Source organism: Montipora foliosa, chromosome 2, assembly GCF_036669935.1.
Source record: "Montipora foliosa isolate CH-2021 chromosome 2, ASM3666993v2, whole genome shotgun sequence".
NCBI lineage: Eukaryota > Metazoa > Cnidaria > Anthozoa > Scleractinia > Acroporidae > Montipora > Montipora foliosa.
Genome location: NC_090870.1, coordinates 41,601,997 through 41,621,996, shown reverse-complemented (window position 1 = coordinate 41,621,996; position 20,000 = coordinate 41,601,997). Strand labels below are relative to the sequence as shown.

The window sequence follows — 20,000 nt, the reverse complement described above, 5'->3', positions numbered from 1 at the left end:
CCTGTTCAACCGAAACCCAAGTACGAAAATGGAAAGGTGGAGGCTTTTTGGGATGTTCTAGTGTTTGGAGAGAGCACAGAATTGAAAGCAAATCATATTGACGCTAGAATTATTAACCATGAAGAGAAGAAGGTTATTACGCTAGAAATGAGTCGTCCCTGGACAGAGAACTGTGAACGAGAGGATCAGGCAAACTGTAGAACAATATAACATCATAGTGGACGTCCTCGGGCGCTGGTCTAAAGAACTGAATCAAGTGATGAGGGAGCTGATGGGAACTGAAGAAAGGACGAGTGGTATTGGAAAAGACGCAGAAAGCAGGCATTTCAAGTACTTTGAATATGGCGCGAACATTTAAAGTGCATGTGCGATACAAGCAAGTGCTGGAGACTCTAACTTGTAGGGGGGTTCTGGTGGAATTCTCCGCCAGAAAATTTTGAAATCTTGAAGCTCGGAAATGCTACTTTCAGCATTCTCGACGAGATATCAAAAAACATAAACGTGGATCAACCGTAAAATTACAGATGTTTTACTTTTATTTATTACTTTGTACATATATAACTTACGTATAATACACACCCAATGTTTGCGAAGATGTAACCCTTCCTTGCATTTGTAAATGTTCATTGCCGTGACATTGACATCTTAAATTCCCACGACTTGTTCCTGTCTCACCTTGTAGCTCAGTCGGCAGAGCAGCGGTGGGTTCATTAATAAAGTATTTAATTTGACCAACAAATGATTTGTAGGGGTACTCCATTTGGGTACTCCATGGAGTAGGGCTCTGCGTTTTGTCCTCGCCCCCCCCCCCCCCCCAAAAAAAAAAAAGGTCACCTAGAATTTTCGGAAGCCTTTTTTCTGGCTGAAATTTTCGAAAAGGTAAGTTCTGATCCCTATAATTTTCGGATCACTAGACTTTCAGCTAGGAAATCCGAACAGATGAAAAATCTTTAGGGGATAAAAATATGCCTCTATCTGCCGTTTAAATACTAAAATACGTTTAACAATGCTATGTTCAGGGGGTATGTTTAAGTGGTTTTGAACTATATTACATTCTCGTTGGGTACCCCTGACTACTGAAACGATTTACTCTTACCATTTGATAGAAATATATAAATCGATCGTTTGTTTTGAAGTTGTAACAGGGATATCGTAGAAAGCCACGGTAGACAGATTAAACTTGATTTCCAGGCATTTATTTCACAGCAATGAGAGCAGGATAGCACTGCAAGCTCTCTTTCGCTTTGTAAAACTCCTGCATATAATGGAATCCTGTTTAACGACCGCGAGGTAAATCTGTTCAGAGGTGGAGCCAATATCAATACAATTTACCCTCTGGATTAAGATTCATTTTTCTTCTTTACATCATCCGGAGAAATCCTTGACTATTGCTACGTCATAGCCTCGTTTGCATACACAAAAACAAAGATGGCGGATTAAATATTTTTAGCGTTATTTCTGGCTATTTAAACACATTCAGTCCAAATGAGTGGTCAAGTATGACAATACAGGTAAAGAACTTTCGATTCAGAGAAACCTTTTTCAAGACCGTACTTTTCCCTTTAAGCTTTTTATGAGCATTCCCATACAAATCCTTATATTTTTGTCGGCCATGCTCACACTGAGCTTGGGGTACCTGTGGTGCCAGATGCCTGCATGAAGCCTGCATGCACATGTGGGTCGTGAATATTTCGGTCACAAACATACCGGAAAATTTGCCATGCATAACCTACAATGCACAATTTCAACGCAAAAACGCTCCAAACAACGGTGCTAAATGTTACGTTTGAGCCTCATTTTAGAAGGACTAAAACTGAATTGTAGGGACTGGAAACCAGCTAAAGATACCTTTCACTGGAACATTTCGGGTATCTACGCTAATCATCGGCTAATGTCCGGACGTTTTCTGAACGTTTCAGGAAATAAGAAACGTTGCGTTGCAAATAGAAGTTTGATGAGATTATCTTACTTCTTTCACCGCCACCTGTCACCCGCCACCCGCCACCCGTAGAAAAGTCCTGTCGTTGCGACAATCTTTGAGGCTTGGTTGGGTCTTTGCCCCAACCGGAGTCAGGACTCTCTACGACTAGGTTCATTCGTTAATGTAGACGCTATTATCTCTCATTTTATTGCCATTACTGCCAGTACTGTCATTAAATCGTAATAAATAAGCACAAACTACATTTCCATCCTACTCTAAACAAAATTGTAACTGAACATATCCACACAATCCTAGTATCAAGTTTTTGTTTACTATTGATTAAGTAATCAACAAGTCACCTTTCATTGCACTTCAATACATCTTATTCCTTCCAAGCATTAATCAAGGAAATAATGTCATCACTTTTCATATTTTCCATAATGCTGATGAAATTACCCACAGTCTCATTGGGGTTTTTTTTGACAAACACCTCCTTGAAAATGACTTCTGAAGATGTAAACTTGCTTAACTTTGGCCATTTGTTCAAGACGGTCACATTCTTGAACAGTAATGTCTAGTATATTAGCAAACTGTCTTATGTCATTGCCATCACTTCTTTTTATGTCAAGCGTGAGACAGATATTGTGAAGAAGCAGAAAAGGGACTTCTAGCATCTTGGTATTGTACTTTTCTGCTTGGGTCAAGGCAGACCATTTTGCACCTTTTGGTGGTTGATCCATGGAATTATGATATGGCCACAATGCATGAATATTCGTGAGGCCACATGTACATGACTTGGGGACTATGAATTGTATGAAAATAAAATAAGTCACTCTAGGATGTTAATGATAAATAATATCATTATAGAATTTCCAAGTTGTATAATATATCTGTACATAAAATGCATGACAATTCATCATACAGAATACAAAGCAGCTCACTTAACCATTGCCTTGAGGCAGATTTGTAAAAGGTCATTTCTGGAATGTCAATTGCGATGTCCAATCACTATTCAGGTACAACCTCATTGCCAGGGTCTCTCTTCTTGCCTTAATTCCCATTCCTTCCTTTCCAGGGAAAGGGAAGAAGAGAGGTGGCCTGTAATTCAGTGCTGATGATGGGGATAAATCAAACTTCATTCCTAGTGTGCACTAGTGTCTTGAGGAGTGCAACCCCAACTTTCGCGCGGCCAGTTTGCGGAAAATCGTTTTGAAGCTCTTCTGTCGAATGGGAACGCTTGCTATGCAAGCTACAATTTTAACATTAGGCACAATAAGGCCTTTGGTCCCAGCACATAAGGCCACGGGAAGTATAGACATCACGTTTGCATCGGCGAAAGTGCTATTGATTTTCCTATTTTTCTCCTATTTTTTAGTACAAAGTTTCGTATTTTTCCTATTTTCTCAACCCTGAAATTCCTATTTTCCTATTTTTTTGAGCAACCATGCCGCTGGACACCCTGAGCAAATGAAATGGCAAGCATTGCTTGATTCCAAGGTGACGTTTGCCGTTTCACGTAATCTCTCTATTATCTCTCATTTATAGCCTGTGTAGCTGGCGATATTGTTGCCGCGAGAGCAAATGCCCCGCGTAGAATCCAGGTGATCTGGTGACGTAATTCGGAGGACTGGGGACAAAAATTTTAACGCCGTAGCCCACAACCACGCGCGGCCTTATTTTCGAATTCAAGATGGCAGAGGCGAGGTTAGATCTCGTCGGGTCTAATTGAATGTTCATTCAGTAACAGGAAATGTGGTAGACACGGAATGATCTGTTGAGTTTTGTCGATGGAAATACTGCAGGGAGTTTGGAAACAACACCTAAGGCTGCGCGCGGCTGTGGGATACGGCGTTAAAAGTTTTCTTCCCAGTCCTCCGAATTACGTCACAGATCACCTGGATAGGAGTGGCGCTGTGAAAAATTTCCCAGCCCATTCTCCTTGGCAACAATACCACCAGCTGCGCAGGCTATCTCATTTATTGCCATTACTGCCAATACTGCCATTAAATTGTGATAAATAAATAAACAAATACATAAATAAATAATACGGAAAGTACAAACTACATTTTCATCCTACTCTAAACAAAATTGTAACTGAACATTTTTACACAATCTTAGTATCAAATTTTTGTTCAAAAAGTCACTTTTCATTGTACTCCATTACATCTGATAAGAAGATCAGTATCTTATTCCTTCCATGTTTTAATCAAAGAAATGATGTCATCCCTTTGCATATCTTCTAGAATCCTGATGAAAGCACCTACAGTGTCAGTGGGATGCTTATCAACAAACACCTCCTTGAGAATGAGTTCTGAAGATGTCTTTCCCTCAAATTTTGCCATATGTTCAAGACGGTCAAATTCTTGAACAGTAATGCCTAGTTTATCAGCAAACTGTCTTATGTCATTGCCATCACTTCTTTTTATGTCAAGCATGAAATAGATGTTGTACAGCAGCAGAAAAGGGACTTCTAGCATCTTGGTATTGTACTTTTCTGCTTGGGTCAAGGCAGACCATTTTGCACCTTTTGGTGGTTGATCCATGGAATTATGATTTGGCCACAATGCATGAATATTCGTGAGGCCACATGTACATGACTTGGGGACTATGAATTGTATGAAAAGAAAATAAGTCACTCTAGGATGTTAATGATAAATAATATCATTATAGAATTTCCAAGTTGCTAGTTGTATAATATATCTGTACATAAAATGCATGACAATTCATCATACAGAATACAAAGCAGCTCACTTAACCATTGCCTTGAGGCAGATTTGTAAAAGGTCATTTCTGGAATGTCAATTGCGTGATGTCCAATCACTATTCAGGTACAACCTCATTGCCAGGGTCTCTCTTCTTGCCTTAATTCCCATTCCTTCTTTTCCAGGGAAAGGGAAGAAGAGAGGTGGCCCGTAATTCAGTGCTGATGATGGGGATAAATCAAACTTCATTCCTAGTGTGCACTAGTGTCTTGAGGAGTGCAACCCCAACTTTCGCGCGGCCAGTTTGCGGAAAATCGTTTTGAAGCTCTTCTGTCGAATGGGAACGCTTGCTATGCAAGCTACAATTTTAACATTAGGCACAATAAGGCCTTTGGTCCTAGCACATAAGGCCACGGGAAGTATAGGCATCACGTTTGCATTATATTTTGGTGCTGTGGTGCGGACTCTAGATAGTCAACACTTGGGTTCAGTAAAGTAGTCACAAAGGATATTGCTATAGATGGTAGTTGTGAGTTGTCATGGGGGTTCTATGAGGAACGTTCTTGAGAGGGAATCACCTGCTGAGAACCAATATCCTATAATGTGTAAACAGCAACAAACTATTATATGGAGAAAACATACCTTGAGCACCAGTATTAGCAACTTCCAAGTCATTTGAAATACATGTCTGTGGACCACCAGGATAAGTGGGAACAAATCTAGCACTCCCTGCAACAGGATCTAGAATTTAAAACAGGTCATATCAGTGTTTTGTGCTTTGCCACAAAGAACCCCCTTCCTTTTGTTAAAGAATGAAAATTCAGCATTACGAAACAATTTTTTTATTATTTTCTTGAGATTTTGCCTTTTATAACTGCATGCTTACAGACGTAATCTTTAGATTTCAAACAAGTGGCAGTCAACATTTGTCCCACGCCTAGTGAGATAAGCACCACTGGTCTGTCCCCTGCCCCCCCCCCCCCCCCCGCAGGATCTGTCCCTGGAAATGACATTGCAAAATATGCTTGCATTCCAGTTTCAAAATCCTTTGCATTACAAAGAAGTACTAGTAATGCATGTAAGAATGATACTAGCCTACTCATGCACCCCTCTCATTTTAGCATGTCCAAATTCCTTTGTGCTGATTACCACCTTTCCACTACTCTTTGAATGCCCACCATAAAACATTATTGGAGACTATATACCAGGCTAAAACGAATGGATAAAATGAGGTCAGATGATAAATGGCTGAGACGAGGCTCTGCCAGGGTAAATTCCGACAAGCGACATGGCCTAAAAAGCAGCGACAGGTTGAAATCGCGACAAACGACCTCCTTTCTTTAAATTTCCGATAGCAACTTGAAACCATGGTGAAACATTGACAAAGCACCGACACAAGACCTTTTAAAATTCAGACAAGCGGCACAGGACCTTCCCCCCCCCCCCCCCCCCCCTCCCTGGACGGGCCTCTAAAATGAGGTCATGCAGATGCATTTTATGAATCAACTCAGTTTTACCAAAACAAACTTCTGGATCATCACCATTTCCTTTTGGAGCCTGCATGCGCTCTCTGTTTTGCTGACCTGTAAAAAAAATGGACTCTTGCTTCAAACTGTATTCTTCGTACTTACAATTCTACTAATAATATATGATCAAAAATAGGCACGCATTGCGCACGTGTGGTAGTGCAGTAACTTCTTTATTCCATAACTGTCGACAGCATTTTGTTTTCCAGGAGATTCAAGTTTCCTTTGCGTAATATGTAACCCTAAAGTACACAATATTGTTTTTGTATCGTAAATCACTATAGTGCTATCGTAAGTGTTTAGGTAAATAGCCCCCTGAGAAGACATGTGGTTGCTAGTAAAAAAAATGCTAAATCAAGAAAGATTAAAGAAAATTAAAAGGAATCGAGAAACATTGGCTTCGAGGCTGACATGAAGTTGAATCCCTTCAACTTCAGCAAGTTTAAGCGGTGTACTCTGAGCATCTGACACCTTTCCACGACAAACGTTCACTGAAGTTAATCCCTGTCCGACGGGGTTAGTATCTGCACGACTCGCTGTCAGAAACATACCAGCACCGAAAATTATATTTTAACACTCAAAAATATGAACTAAGCAAGGTACAGATTTTCTTAGCACGCCTTATGCACAGCAAATATTGATGCAAAAGTAAATAGATATTAATACACAGTTAATAGGCCATTTTCGAAATATCAAATTTTCAGCTTGATAGTGAGGCAGTGAGGACAAAAACAATAGAAACACGTTGGAATGAATGTGAAAAATATTTACATATCATACACTTTCCTTTGTCTTTGTCCTCACTGCCTCACTATCAAGCTGAATTTTAATATATCGAAAAAAGCTCATAGGAAGAGCAGAAGGAAGTTTTCAGGAAGTGTTGATCGATAATTTAAAATTTTGCCATCAGCAACAAAATTTTCGACATGAAAACAACATAAATTTTGTGCCACGAATATAAAAAGTTACCATCAGCAAAAAACATTTTGGGAAATTTTTGCAACTTTCAATGGGTTTCAACAAATGAGTCCCAAAATTGGCAAGAATTTGTGGCGCTGATGAATAATAAAGCAGCTGCCATTTCCAAAACGACGGAATTACCTGGTGATAAAGAACCTCGTCTAGGAGAGTGAATTTTGGACTCTTGCATCAATATTTGTTTGGTTTGGAACAAAATCTGTACCTTGCTTAGCTTGCGTTTTTGAGCGTTAAAGTAGAACTTTCTGTCCGTGTTTCTGACAGCAAGTCGTATACTTTGAGGTCTCCCACCGAGACAGGGCTTAAGTGAACTAAATTTGTCTTAACGAATGAAATGATAAATGAAATGAATCATAAATTGAACTGCGGATATGAAATCAAGTGAAGCTATGTTCCTCGCAGTTATGAAAGCAATTAACGTTGAACCCCGTTGAAGTCCTGAAATTCTCAGGCTTCTTTACGCATTCGCTAAAATTGTGGACCATATTAATTAAATTACAGTGAATGTATGGGACTTTTGCCGAATTCACACCTCTGTAACTCCGCTACAAAGCGGCAGATTTCAAAAATTTTAAAATATTTTTAGGCATTTTATTAATATTCACTCAACGGAAAATTAGATCATTGCACAAGGCGCAAAGTCTGAAAATCTCCTCACGTCGCTTCAAATTTCGCAGGAATTTGCATAGTTTTGATTGCAAGGGTTTATATGAAATTTACAAATTTCGTTTACGGTCGTTATAGCTTGATTTTGATCGCCATACTTTACGAAAATAATTTCAATAGAAGTGCTTTTTGGGCTGGTCTTTCATATACCGGATCTGAAAAAATTAATGTCCATGAAACAAAAGAACAAAGTGAACATAACAATATCTAATTAGCAAAGCCCAATCGGAAAAACAATTCTCTATTTTCGAATTCCCCATAATACACTTTGTTTGCCTCCCAAATTTTGAATAAACCATTATTTTCCAATGCTCTTGGGAATATGCACTGTCCCCAAGAGCATTTGAAAACAATAGTTTATGCAAAATTTGGGGGGCAAACAAAGTGTATTATGGGGAATTCGAAAATAGAGAATGGTTCTTATGCCCTCCGCCATTTTAGTCCGGTATATTAAAGTCTACCCGCTTTTTGCGCGGTATTCTCGCTATCCACAACTGGCAGACGTCAGATCTTAAAGGCAAAATTCTCATGAATTCACCGAAATTTAATTTTCCTCCCAACCAACATGCACGTCAAAAACCGTGGAAAGACAGGGGTCTTGAAATCAAGGCTTAAAAGTGTTTAGTTAACACACTGTTTTGAAATCCAAAGAAAGAGAAGAAGTGATTTTTTGGTCATAGTAGCACTTCGATATGCACCCCAATGGTAGACCATTAACTAACTCTGGGTAGACTCATGACTTGCACATATTTTGCTGTAAGGGCAGTCAGATGGCTTAATAAATTAACATGATATAGGGGCTGATATGGAAGAAAAGAATGCATTTCCCACATTAGTATAATAAGAATTTTCAAGAACAATTTACGGCGCTCTCTCTGAATTGCATGGAGCATCTTTTTGGTACGTATCATTTCTTGCACCCTTCCCATAGGAGATAACTTGGTGAGAGTTCATTTATTTCCCCACCTGTCAGAGGCTGTTCTTGATGACTACTACAAGGGTAACACCTTCTTGCTTCTGAGATTCTGGAAGTACCTATAGCTCTTACACACCCTGTAAAATAAGCAGGTGACTGTATACAATCATGTAAGTGATAGTTACATGATTACCATCAGAATCCACGAACTTCTCTTGGGTGGTATTTACATGAGACCAGGACAAAGCAAGACAGGTATGAACTTGTACCTGTATGAAATTTTTGCACCTATTTACACGAAACTGGGACGAAATGCTTAGTGCCTATCTTTTGTCTAATATTATATATCGCAGACCCAAAGCATACAAGCTTAAACTTGAAATTTCTGGACCTGGTCTGAGATTTATTGTCATTTACATGAGAACGGTACAAGTCAACGTCAGATCGGTACGAGAGTTTCTCGTCTCGGTCCAACTACCGAGACGAAGTCAGGCCGGTGTCATGTAAATGCCAAAAAAGAAATGTATGGAGGCAGGTTACTCATGCCTGTCTGAGTTCATCCCGGTGTCCTAGCGAATTCAGACCCCTCTGGATTTGGACCCACGGGGGACTAAATCCGCTAGGATTTAGTCCGCTTTCGCGGATTTGGACCCCCCATATTACAGCTTATTTATTTAACTGTTTAGGCGATACAGAGTAGGATTTTGGATCGGGGAAACTTGAGGAAAAAAGCATTTGCAGCGGCATTTCGCATAAAGATATGTAGATGCGAATTTTAACTTCTTTTTGACAGAAGCTTAAATAATGAACTTGTCATCGGCCTCCCCGAGGGGGGCCCCGGGCTGATGTGGGGGAATATGGGGACTTTATGGGGACTTAGCAACAAATTTCTGCCCTTGTGGCCGGGGAAAATGTGGGGACTTCGATTCTGTTCAACTGAGAGGGGATTGGAAACGATCGATTGTTCGCTCGATCGATGGCAAGATGGTGGAGGAGGAGAAGAAGGTATGTTTTAAAATCCATTGTTTTTTGTCTATCAAACAGACCATCCGTCAAAAATTTGCACGTATTTGTAGGCATAAGCAACGTTAAAATTCCCCTGTGTATATATTATTGTTTATAGAGGTCACTGTTAAAGGTCAACAGGTCGTCTTTTGTTAGTGATACAATAGAAGCGGTATCGCTTTAGTACCGCTTTAATCAACTTGGATCGTCTTTCTCAATTGTTCTGTTTTCAAAGGACAACAGTTTTAGAGCTGTATCTAGACAGTATCTGGCTCACCGTGTTTTGGAACAGAAATACTCCTCGTGAAAGGTGCTGTGGGGTGGGAGACTCTCCCACTACTGTGGGAGACTCTCCCACAGCACCGAGAGGAGAGTAGAATGTACCATGAACGTCGTACAAATCTTCTGACATTTTTGCGAGGTCCTAAGAAAAAGCTGAGAAGGTCACATCCAGAGGATTTTAGTATTTCTCTAAAATATGGGAGTTAAGAGGCAGGCATATGGTTACTGGGTTGCCATCAAATTACATTTTTATGCTTTTGCCATGTTATAAAGTGGATTGTCCCCATCCAGATCCTGTATGCGCTAAAGGGAAACCAGCGGAAGAACCTACGTGGTATCCAGGAGGGCCACCACTATCTCTCTTGCCACTGCCTATTCCAGACCTAGAATGGCCGTGGGGGTCTGACATATGCACTAAATGTCCCGGTTTTTGTAACTGCCATTATCTGGAGCCTGAAGAACACATCAAATGGGTAACAGAAAATGGAAGTGATTCTTGTCAAAGGGTCCCCCCCAAGAGTTGTAATTGAGGAGTATGTCAAGGGTAAAGAGAGCATTGGACAAGACGACATAGAGCACCTTGCAAAGATCTGTTTTCTGTCACTGGAAGATGCTGAAGCGTGCGCTGAACTTCATATGGGTATATGTCAAAGATGAAAAGTGCAACAGAAAAGGCAAAGAACGACAAGAATTGTCAAGTAGGTGGTCAGGAGGAAAGTGTTTATTGTATTTGCAGAAGGGGGGAAGAAGGCTCCATGATACAGTGCAGTGATTGCCACGAGTGGTTTCATGGTGAATGTGTCCGAGTTACTGAGCAGGACGCTGATCAGATTGAGGACTACTTCTTTGAAGCTGCAGTTGAACCTTAATGACGTTATATTCTTTAGTATCATTTGCCGATTCATGCACAGCAGTTGTTAGTGGGATAAATCGATTTAAAACAGCTTGTAGAGAATTCAGGACAAACGAAAAAGTAGACATTTTCAATTTCGCATTGTGCTTAGAAGCAGAAAATGAACGTGATGATATTTTATTAGTTCTTTATTAATCTTTGCCGAACCACATACATTTGTCATTAATCAGGACAAATTTAGAACAGCGTACAAATTGTTAAGGATAGAAAAAGTTGATTTTGTTGTAAAATATTCACAAAAATGATAATTTCTGAAGCATCACAGCAACCGTTGAGAGTACTCAGGAAACTTAAGAATGTTGTGTTTAGAAGCAGCAATGAACCATCGTGATTGTGATTGTGTTTTCCCTTGTTCTTCATCAGTGCGGATAGATTTAAAACAGAATCTGGGGAATTCAGGACGGAAAGAAAAGTTGAAATTTTCACCAGACTGCGAGCAGCTTATGTAAAATTCAAGAAAAAATAATTAAAGTTCAATTTTCATCAGAATTCAAAGTCCGAGTGTTTGCTAACTGTTCAAAGAACCAAAATAAAGTTCTGAAGTGCATCTTCAAATCCAGTTGGGTGCTTGGCTTCGCCAAATACTGGGGACTTTGCAAGAAAAAAATCCCCTTTGAAATGCACAATTAGCAAAGTCCCAACATCAGCCCGGGGGCCCCCCCCCCCCCCCTCGGGGAAGCCGATGACAAGTGCATAACGCACTTTGAATTCAAAGAATTGTAGTTTTATCTTTTTAATAAGAAAAAAAAAAGCAAAGTCAGACTTAAGCTTCAGTTAAAGTCGTTGAAAGCACGCGTTGTTGCTTTTTCGTGAAGCATTGCATTTTCTTCCATTTGATAGTTTGAATGGGCGGCGCTTCCACAAAGGAGGTGCCACTTTTTGAAGTAACACCTCTTGGTTCGGAGACGCATTCTTAGAAGTTTAGTTGATTACAAGGCTTCAGAAGATTTTTCCTTTTTTATAACCAAACTTGTCAAGTCATGAATTCTCGTATTAATTTTCAATAAGGAGAAAAGCAAAGTTAGACTTGAGTTTCAGTAAAAGTTGTTTAAGGACAGTACCTACTAATTCAAAGGTATTTTTGCCCTGGTTTATGATTATGCAGGAAATGTACATCTTAACAAGTGTTATTGAAATCGAAAAACAAAGTTGGGGGTAACCACGCATTTTTCAAAGATAATTCATGAACAAATTATATTTGTAAAAAGCTTTAAAATACAAAGCCATGGCATTCTTTCTCAAATTTAAGCTCAATTATCTCTGAAAATCTCAATTTTAATTGCAAATTAATCCTCAAAAGGATTAATTTCACTGGTTATTTTCAAAGTTCTCCAAATTGCCCTTGTTGCTTCACGACTCGGGCAATTTTGTAAATATGGCCATGTGATGACATATACTAATCAAAAGAACGTTTATTTTCAGGGAGAACCAAATCTGCTAGCCGGCCTGGACTGGGGGGTCCAAAGCCGCGGGGAAGGGGAATCGGGGGGGAGGTCCAAATCTGCTGTGACACCAGTCTCATGAAAATACCCTCTACGTTAGGGTACATTAGGTATTCCTTAGCTTGCACGCATCTCTGATCAGCATTACGAAACTTGTATGGTAATTTCGTTTCTTGAGAGTTTGCTTTTTATAATCGCTGACGGAAGCTCTAAAATTTCAAAGAAGTGGCAGTCATCTGTCCTAGCTAGTGAGATTAGCACTGTTCTGTTCTTAGTACAAACACAAGGTTTGAGGTGAAAATTTTTCTTATTTTGGGTGCTCAGAACAGAAAAGTCAAACTCATAGTACTGCTGTACATCACACGATAAGCTTAAGATTGCTAACCATTAACCCTCAGGCAAACTGTAAATCTACTGTCCCAACAATAATAATAATAATTATTATTATTATTATTGTTGACTGACGAAATATTTATGGACAGCTAATAAAAAAATTACCAACAGATTACCACCAAGTACCTTTGTAATTAGAAAAAAAAAAAGAAATAGGAAGAGAGTACATTAAAAGTTTTCAATCTTGATCGATTCATTCCTTCTGGACTAAGCAGTCAGCTGACTGTTGGGCAATTAACTTTTGACCAGCGTTTCAACGCCATGTTGCTATTGTGGTTACTGCAAAGCAATAGTGAATTATTCCTTGACCTTGTTAAAACACCCTAGCAATGTTGGGGCTAAAATGCTGGTAACGTGTAATTGGTAACAGGTAACTGGTAACTGGCGAGTCACACAGTTATTTAAAGTCAACCGTTTTTAAATGGGTGCTTAGACTTAAAGGGGAAGTGGTCTAGAAAAAGTTTCTCTAAATACTAAAGCTTTTCCAGGAATTCGAAAATAATTGCCTTTTTGCCCAGTTACCTGTTACCAGTTACCAGCATTTTAGACCTGCTGCCCTAGCAATTTTGCTCATTTGAAACGACTTCAATCTTAATCTTGTTGCAATGCCTGTAATAGTCTTAAGCTTTGCTATAAATACTCTTCTGGTAATATCAAGAGCAGTGGCCTTCATTAGTTTTAGGAGCAAGGATGGCACAGTTGGTTAGTGCGCGGCCTTGGTGCAAGAGGTCCTAAGTTCGATTCCCGGATCTCGCATCCTTGTTTCGACTCCTTTCCTTTCCGTGTAGCTAAGTAGCTTTAAATACCCGTAAAACAGAGCACTGATGGAGAGGGGGGAGTAAAATGAGCGCACCGTCGACCTCAGGTTTGTCAGTAATTAAAAGTTACTGTTACGAGTTATCGACGTTAAATGAGGTCTACTTTACTTTACTTTACTTTACTCTAAAATAATACTTCATTTTAAAGGATTTAAAAATACTTTATTCATTACTTAAGATTGGCAGGAAAAACCCCATTATTGTTGGTTGCATTATTGAAAAAAAAAAAAGGTGTACAACAACATAAGTTGTACGTGCAAAACAATCATTATTAAAAAATTATATACCTTTAGCTGAATCCCGTGATGGTGGGATAGCCACTGCAATTGCTCCATTCCATTCCTTTGAGCCAAAAGAGAGTTCACTTTTTTTACGGCCAGAATTATTGATAATTAATGATGGAGTTTTTGTGTCAGGATCCATAATATCAGTACCATTTGTTCGGCATTGTTTGTAAACAAATAAGATGACTGCCATCAATAGGAACGAGGCAATAGGTATCCCAATCACTTTATCAACTGATAACATTGAAGGAATACTGCCTGATTCTGTATTTTCTGGTGTCACGTTAGGACCAGTGTAGCCTGTGAACGCAGACGCAGTGTTAACTGCAGAGGAGTTGGAGGGAGCAACATGTGTTGAGTTTGTTGCATGAACAGCCATTGAAGGTGTGGCAGTGATAAGAGGGTCTTGATTCACCACAGGGCCATCACAACTGATATCTGTCCCTTCATGGACTGTGGATCCACATGCAACAGATGGTGATCCAGCTGAACAATCGAGGCATGGAAAACATGTGATGCATTCCCCTGTTTTGGCATTAATAAGTTGTATTGATTTATTTGGTAGACAATCTTGTTCAATGCACACTGAATTGACTTTGACAAACACCTTATGGAAAAAATAAGAATCATTCAAGTGTATCAATCATATGTAATAACTTACATTAAAATTGAAGTAATAGATAAAATATGAGTGGGAAACCTTTGGACATTAAAACAGCCTGCCTGTACTGGCTCACCATTTTAAAGTCCATAAAGGCCGGACGCAAATATTTTATCTTACTTGTATGAAACAATAGATTGTGTTTGTCATGTTAATTATATGGGCGTGTAGTTGTACCAGAGGAGTTTAGAAATATGGTCTGGTCTGATCTTGAAAGTTAATCCTATTGATAGTAACTAACTCCTCAACCCCTGCCTTTCCCTGCTTCTTTTTCAACCATTCCCTCTGTTTTCAGACAGTTGATTTGTATTGGTGTTTACAGAGGTAAACATGTGACTCAAAATGCCCATATATATTGATTTGTCGTAATTCTCATGAATTATTAACGAATTCTTCAAGGAGATATATGTGCTAGTTGGGTTGCTGTATCCAGTGGATAAATCAGTAGTGCCATCAAAAACATTATTATTATTGAGTTATCCATGGGATGGTGGTTGATCCTGCTATCCACCCTTTGAACATTACTGGGGCCCGATGTTTACTTTTATAAGAACATCAATATTATTGATGTATAAATTAGATTTAATTTAGATATACCTTTACAAATAAAGATAAGTGTAATCAGTTTAATAGCATAATGTTTTGATGTCTCCATGACAACATTTTCAAGCGCTATTTTCTTGACAGCACCCTATACTAGTATAAATTAGTCAATTTTGGGGTTTTTGTCACTTGAAAAGGATTTCATGGAAACATTGAATTCTTGTGCTATTAAATTTATTACCCTTTTCTTTATTCTTGAAGGCCTGATATAACTTTAATAAGTTATTAGAATTATAATAACTTATATTGTAGAGAGCAGTGCTATCATGGTGAAGTCATTTCTCATTATCAATCATGTTCATGTCACAAAGGAAAACCGCCTGTGGTGTCCCAAACAAATTAATCCTTTTGAAATTAAGGTCCATTCTTAATATGCAAACAATAATATTTCTTTGTTTGGTGCCAAAACATGACTGTCAGTGAAAAAAGCCTATACAGATGAATAGATTCGGGACAGGGACAAGAGATCATAAGTAATATTCCAGTAACATCCCACTGCATAGTCTCTGGTTACGAGCCAAAAGGCCTATCAGGCCAGTGCTTATCTCTGGTTTCCGTAGCGTGAAGCGACTAGGAGTATTGCTACTCCCCCCTGGATGGGATGTTAGTCCATATACCCACTTATACACCTGGGTGGAAAGAGGCACAGTGAGACTGAAGTGTCTTGCCCAAGAATACAACACAATGTCCCCTGCCAGGACCCAAACCCAGACCACTCGATCCGGAGTCGAGCACCACGAGGCCACCGCGCCTCCCTTCCCACTACATACACATATGAAAATGTTCATCTGCTCTGATTCTTACCCTTATTCAGATTATATGAAGCACTCGAACCTCCATTATATGTCACAGCAACATCAATAATAAATTCTTCCCAACATGATTGCATTTTATGCACTTGTCATCACCTGGGACTAATAATAATTGTTTAACAAATGGTCATTGAATCAAAGTTCTTATACTTCCCGAGTCATGGGGGTTCATTTTTGGCAAAGTCCCCAGTAACATTCAACAGGACTTGTCACGCATTCACTACTTCAGGACTTTGAGAACTCATTTTTAACAACAAATATCACCACTGTCATCATGGTTAATTTGCTTCCTTTTTAAACACAACGTTCTCGACTTTTATAAGTTGTTGAACGGTTGTTATGATGCTTAGAAAAAAACACTCATGCATATTTGATCTGCTGCAATTAATAAAAAATGTGCTTGTATCGGCAAAATATGTAACCACCATAGTGAGTGAGATTTCGAATTCAGAATTTTGGCCCCAAAAAATCTTGAATTCAGGATTTTGGAAGTTGTTAACTATAACACAAGTTTATTTTCTAGCTACCGAAGTAACGTGATAAAAAACTTGTTGCCACTGATTAAAAAACTCTTAAAATTTAATAAACGTTTCGGTTGGACTCAGCAAAAAACGGCGGCCCGTTTCTCGAAAAGTCCCAAAAACTTTTCGGGCCTGAAAAGCCTTTTGTGAAACTGCCAACCGCTTGTTTTGGAAAGCCGATCTTTTAACGTGTTTTCAAGGTAACAAAAAGAAAAATAACTCTGAAGTTTGACGACTTAAATCCTCTCCGTTCTTGAGATAAAAAGGGAATTGTGACATCCGAAAATGACCCGTAAAGTTTCGGGACTTTCGAGAAACGGGCGCCTAGGTGTTGATGAGATACTTTATAAATGATGTGAGAATAACGCCACTTGGGATTCGTATGTGCAAGTGATCGTTAATGGCGTTTAGTAGGTTCGCGAGTAGAATGATGATCGATGTAATATAAGTTTAATCTTCGTGACCACTGAGAACAGCGGTCAACTTCGTGATTGTTGAGCCAGCTGATAAATCTTAACTGCATTTGTCTTTAATAACTATAACTATAATGGCCCGCCATTTTATAGTGTGCACTTACCAATAAAATTGTAAGAAAAAGGAACCTTTTTCTTTTTCTCACTGATGATTTCATACCGCTGGAAAACAAATGGAACTCAATTAAGAAGTTTAGACGGCTGGTCCAACGCTTTCCGACACCAAACGATCGACGTGCGTAACAGTCTACGATCAGCTAGTTCAGCTGTATATAATCTTCCCGTAAACGTTCAACTCCCGCCTACACCTTGGTCAACTCAAAAGATTGAGCACTGATCCTTGCCTTGCGTGAATAACTCAAATGTAAAAATATCTTAAGAATTTTCGTTAAATGGTCTGTTCTGTTTAAAGGGGAATCCCCTTAACGGCAAGACTATTCCGGGGTGGGGGTAGGCAGTGAGGGGTGAGGGGTAGGGGGTTGCAGTAAGGGGTGAAGGGTACAATAGCTGAAACAACCCAAACCTTTACAAAAATGCTAACCTTAGGCCTAAACAATATGCTTTAGATAATGTTTAGGCCTAAAGTTAGCATTTTTGTAAAGGTTTGCGTTGTTTCAATTTTCACCCCCTTACCCCTCACCCCCGAAATGGTCATGCCGTCCCCTAACAGACAACAGTTGGTAAAACAACATGTTGCTAAAACAACATGTCAAGGCCTTTATTGGTATACATTGTATTTGAGAAGAAGTTAACCCAGCCATTTCTGGCTTTTTTCTTTTGTGAACAATCAGTAATGAGCAATTTTACGGTCACGCGAATGCCAGTTGTGTAAATGAAAAGCTAAAAAGGAAAAGAAAAAAGGCGTTTCAGTTTGTCTGTGTAATAAACTATCCAGTTTATTTGTCTTCATTGAGAGATCGATGATTCGTCTAGTGCCGTTCTTCTATGCAGGATTGCGTTTCGGGAATTGTTGTGAAATGTACTTGATATTAGGCCGTTGTGAATAATCATGTAAGGTTGAAGTTGTGATGTCCTAATTGGCGTATGAAGAGACTTAATTCAATTCCTGAGGGCGAAAAACTAAATTTCCCTCACTTTCCAAGTACCTTCATTCCGGTCTGCAAAACCCGAGAAATTTCATTGACATTGCTGCACGTTTATGAATATCCATCCACCGTATGATAATTGCGTGGCGAAGAGGCTGCATTTCTGCACGTACTCATGTCAAAAAGCTGACTCAGCGCTTGCATGTTCAAATTAGCATTTGGCTGTCATATTTAGAGGCCACTATCGCAATTTAGAAAATGCTAGCATTAACTGTTACCGTAGCAACAGAAAACGTATGAATGGAAAAACAAAAAGAACCATTGTTGGTGAGTAAAACACGATGAGGTAAGTTGACCACCGTAACTCGGAGCTATGATAATAATAAAAATCATCATCATCACTTAATTTAAGTCTGCAACATCCCAAAAGTACAAATTGACCTCTTTAGCTTGTACGTTTTGTTTTCCGATTTCAGACTACGTGATGTTCTCAAGGGATTTTTCCTTTAATTTTTTCTTAAGTTATTCGTACATAAGCACATGCAAAAGAATGCATGTGAAAGAAACCGTTCTCCAGAGCAACATCACGTGGTCTGAAATGGGAAAACAAAACGTACAAGCTGAAGATGTCAATTTTGTAAGACTTCCAAAAATTAACCAACAACACTTGAACTGAAGCATGGGAATGACAATACAACTTGCCTAATAATAATTTTCCTTTAAGAATCATTGTTTTAAACAGTTTGATTGAGAAAAAAAACTATCGTTAAAACCTAAAAACTCTCGATAAAATCACATTTTAATGGTCATTTCTATAATAAAGTTTTAAAAAATCACATTCTCTACACTAAGATCATTTTCCTGAATGTTCACAGTCCGTCTCTTGGTTCTTTTATTAAAATAAGTTAAGCAGAGTAATCCGATCGCAAAATGGCCAAGGAGACCTTAGCGCGCGTAACCATGAGACTGTGGTCGCATGATCTTCGCTTTTCTTAACCAGGTGATCTGGTGATGTAATTCGGAGGACTGGGGAGAAAACTTTTAACGCCGTATCCACATCCGCGCGCGGCCGTATTTTCGAATTCAACATGGCAGAGGCGAGGTTAGATCTTGTCGGGTCTACTTGAATGTTCATTCAGTAACAGGAAATGTGGTAGACACGGAATGATCTGTTGAGTTTTGGCGATGGCAATACTGCAGGGAGTTTGGTTGTGGGATACGGCATTAAAATTTTTCTCTCCAGTCCTCCGAATTACTTCACCAGATCACCTGGAATAGACAATGGGGAGCTTGAGCACCCGACGTTTTTGAGACACAGATGGCAACCGAAAGAGTACATCTTGCATGCCCGGACAGTAATGTCTCCCAGATTTTTAAAGTAATTATCTCTAATGGAGAAAAGATACTTAGCAGTATAAATGTGGTTGTGTGAAAACAAGTTAGAAGGGAAAACAGCTCACTTCCAGTTGCCGTCCGTGTCTCAAAAACGTCGCTTGCTCAAGCTCCCAAATAGCTCAGCTAGTCTGCTGTGGAACCTCTTGCACTCCTCAGCCATTCCGCCTATTGTAGAGAAAACTAGTGGCGTGAAAGATCCTTGCTCTACCTCCATCACCCTGAGCTGTTGCTATACATTGCTGCCGCTTCTTTTCATTTTCATAATTTCGGGAGATTTGCTTGGAACCAAGAGATTAAATTTGTTGGAACTGAGGTCTCTGTAAGAATCTGCATTTGGGTGGCAAACCCTGACGTCAAAGAATGCAGACTTTTGTCTCTCCCAAAAACCGCGAGCATCCATGCACAAGTACATCAAGCCTAGCATCAGGGGCTCTGTTTGACTTCTGGCTGTTTCTGCTTAGGTGGCCTCATACACCACAAGCCTTTTTGGAGACATCACCGCCAAGCCGGCCACTTCTGCTGAATAATTTTCATGGTCAAATATTTGTTAATCCCTCCTACGTGATTCAGTTTTTCATACATGTACTATCTGGCTGTTTCTGTGATTAAAGTTTTTAATTTCACACAGAGTTTGTTTCATTTG

The 20,000-nt window shown here is 39.3% G+C and overlaps 1 protein-coding gene across 1 annotated transcript; it reads right to left on the bottom strand.

The window, feature by feature from the left end:
* Positions 1-2,105: 2,105 nt before the first annotated feature.
* On the bottom strand, positions 2,106-17,268 carry LOC137993120 (uncharacterized). The gene is made up of 6 exons (XM_068838797.1): positions 17,021-17,268; positions 13,850-14,453; positions 8,760-8,846; positions 6,141-6,206; positions 5,266-5,364; positions 2,106-4,526 (listed from the first exon to the last, which is right to left on the bottom strand). Exons 1-6 carry the CDS (start codon positions 17,072-17,074, stop codon positions 4,108-4,110), a joined length of 1,329 nt encoding a protein of 442 aa, XP_068694898.1. The 5' UTR covers positions 17,075-17,268; the 3' UTR covers positions 2,106-4,107.
* Between the last annotated feature and the right edge of the window lie 2,732 nt (positions 17,269-20,000).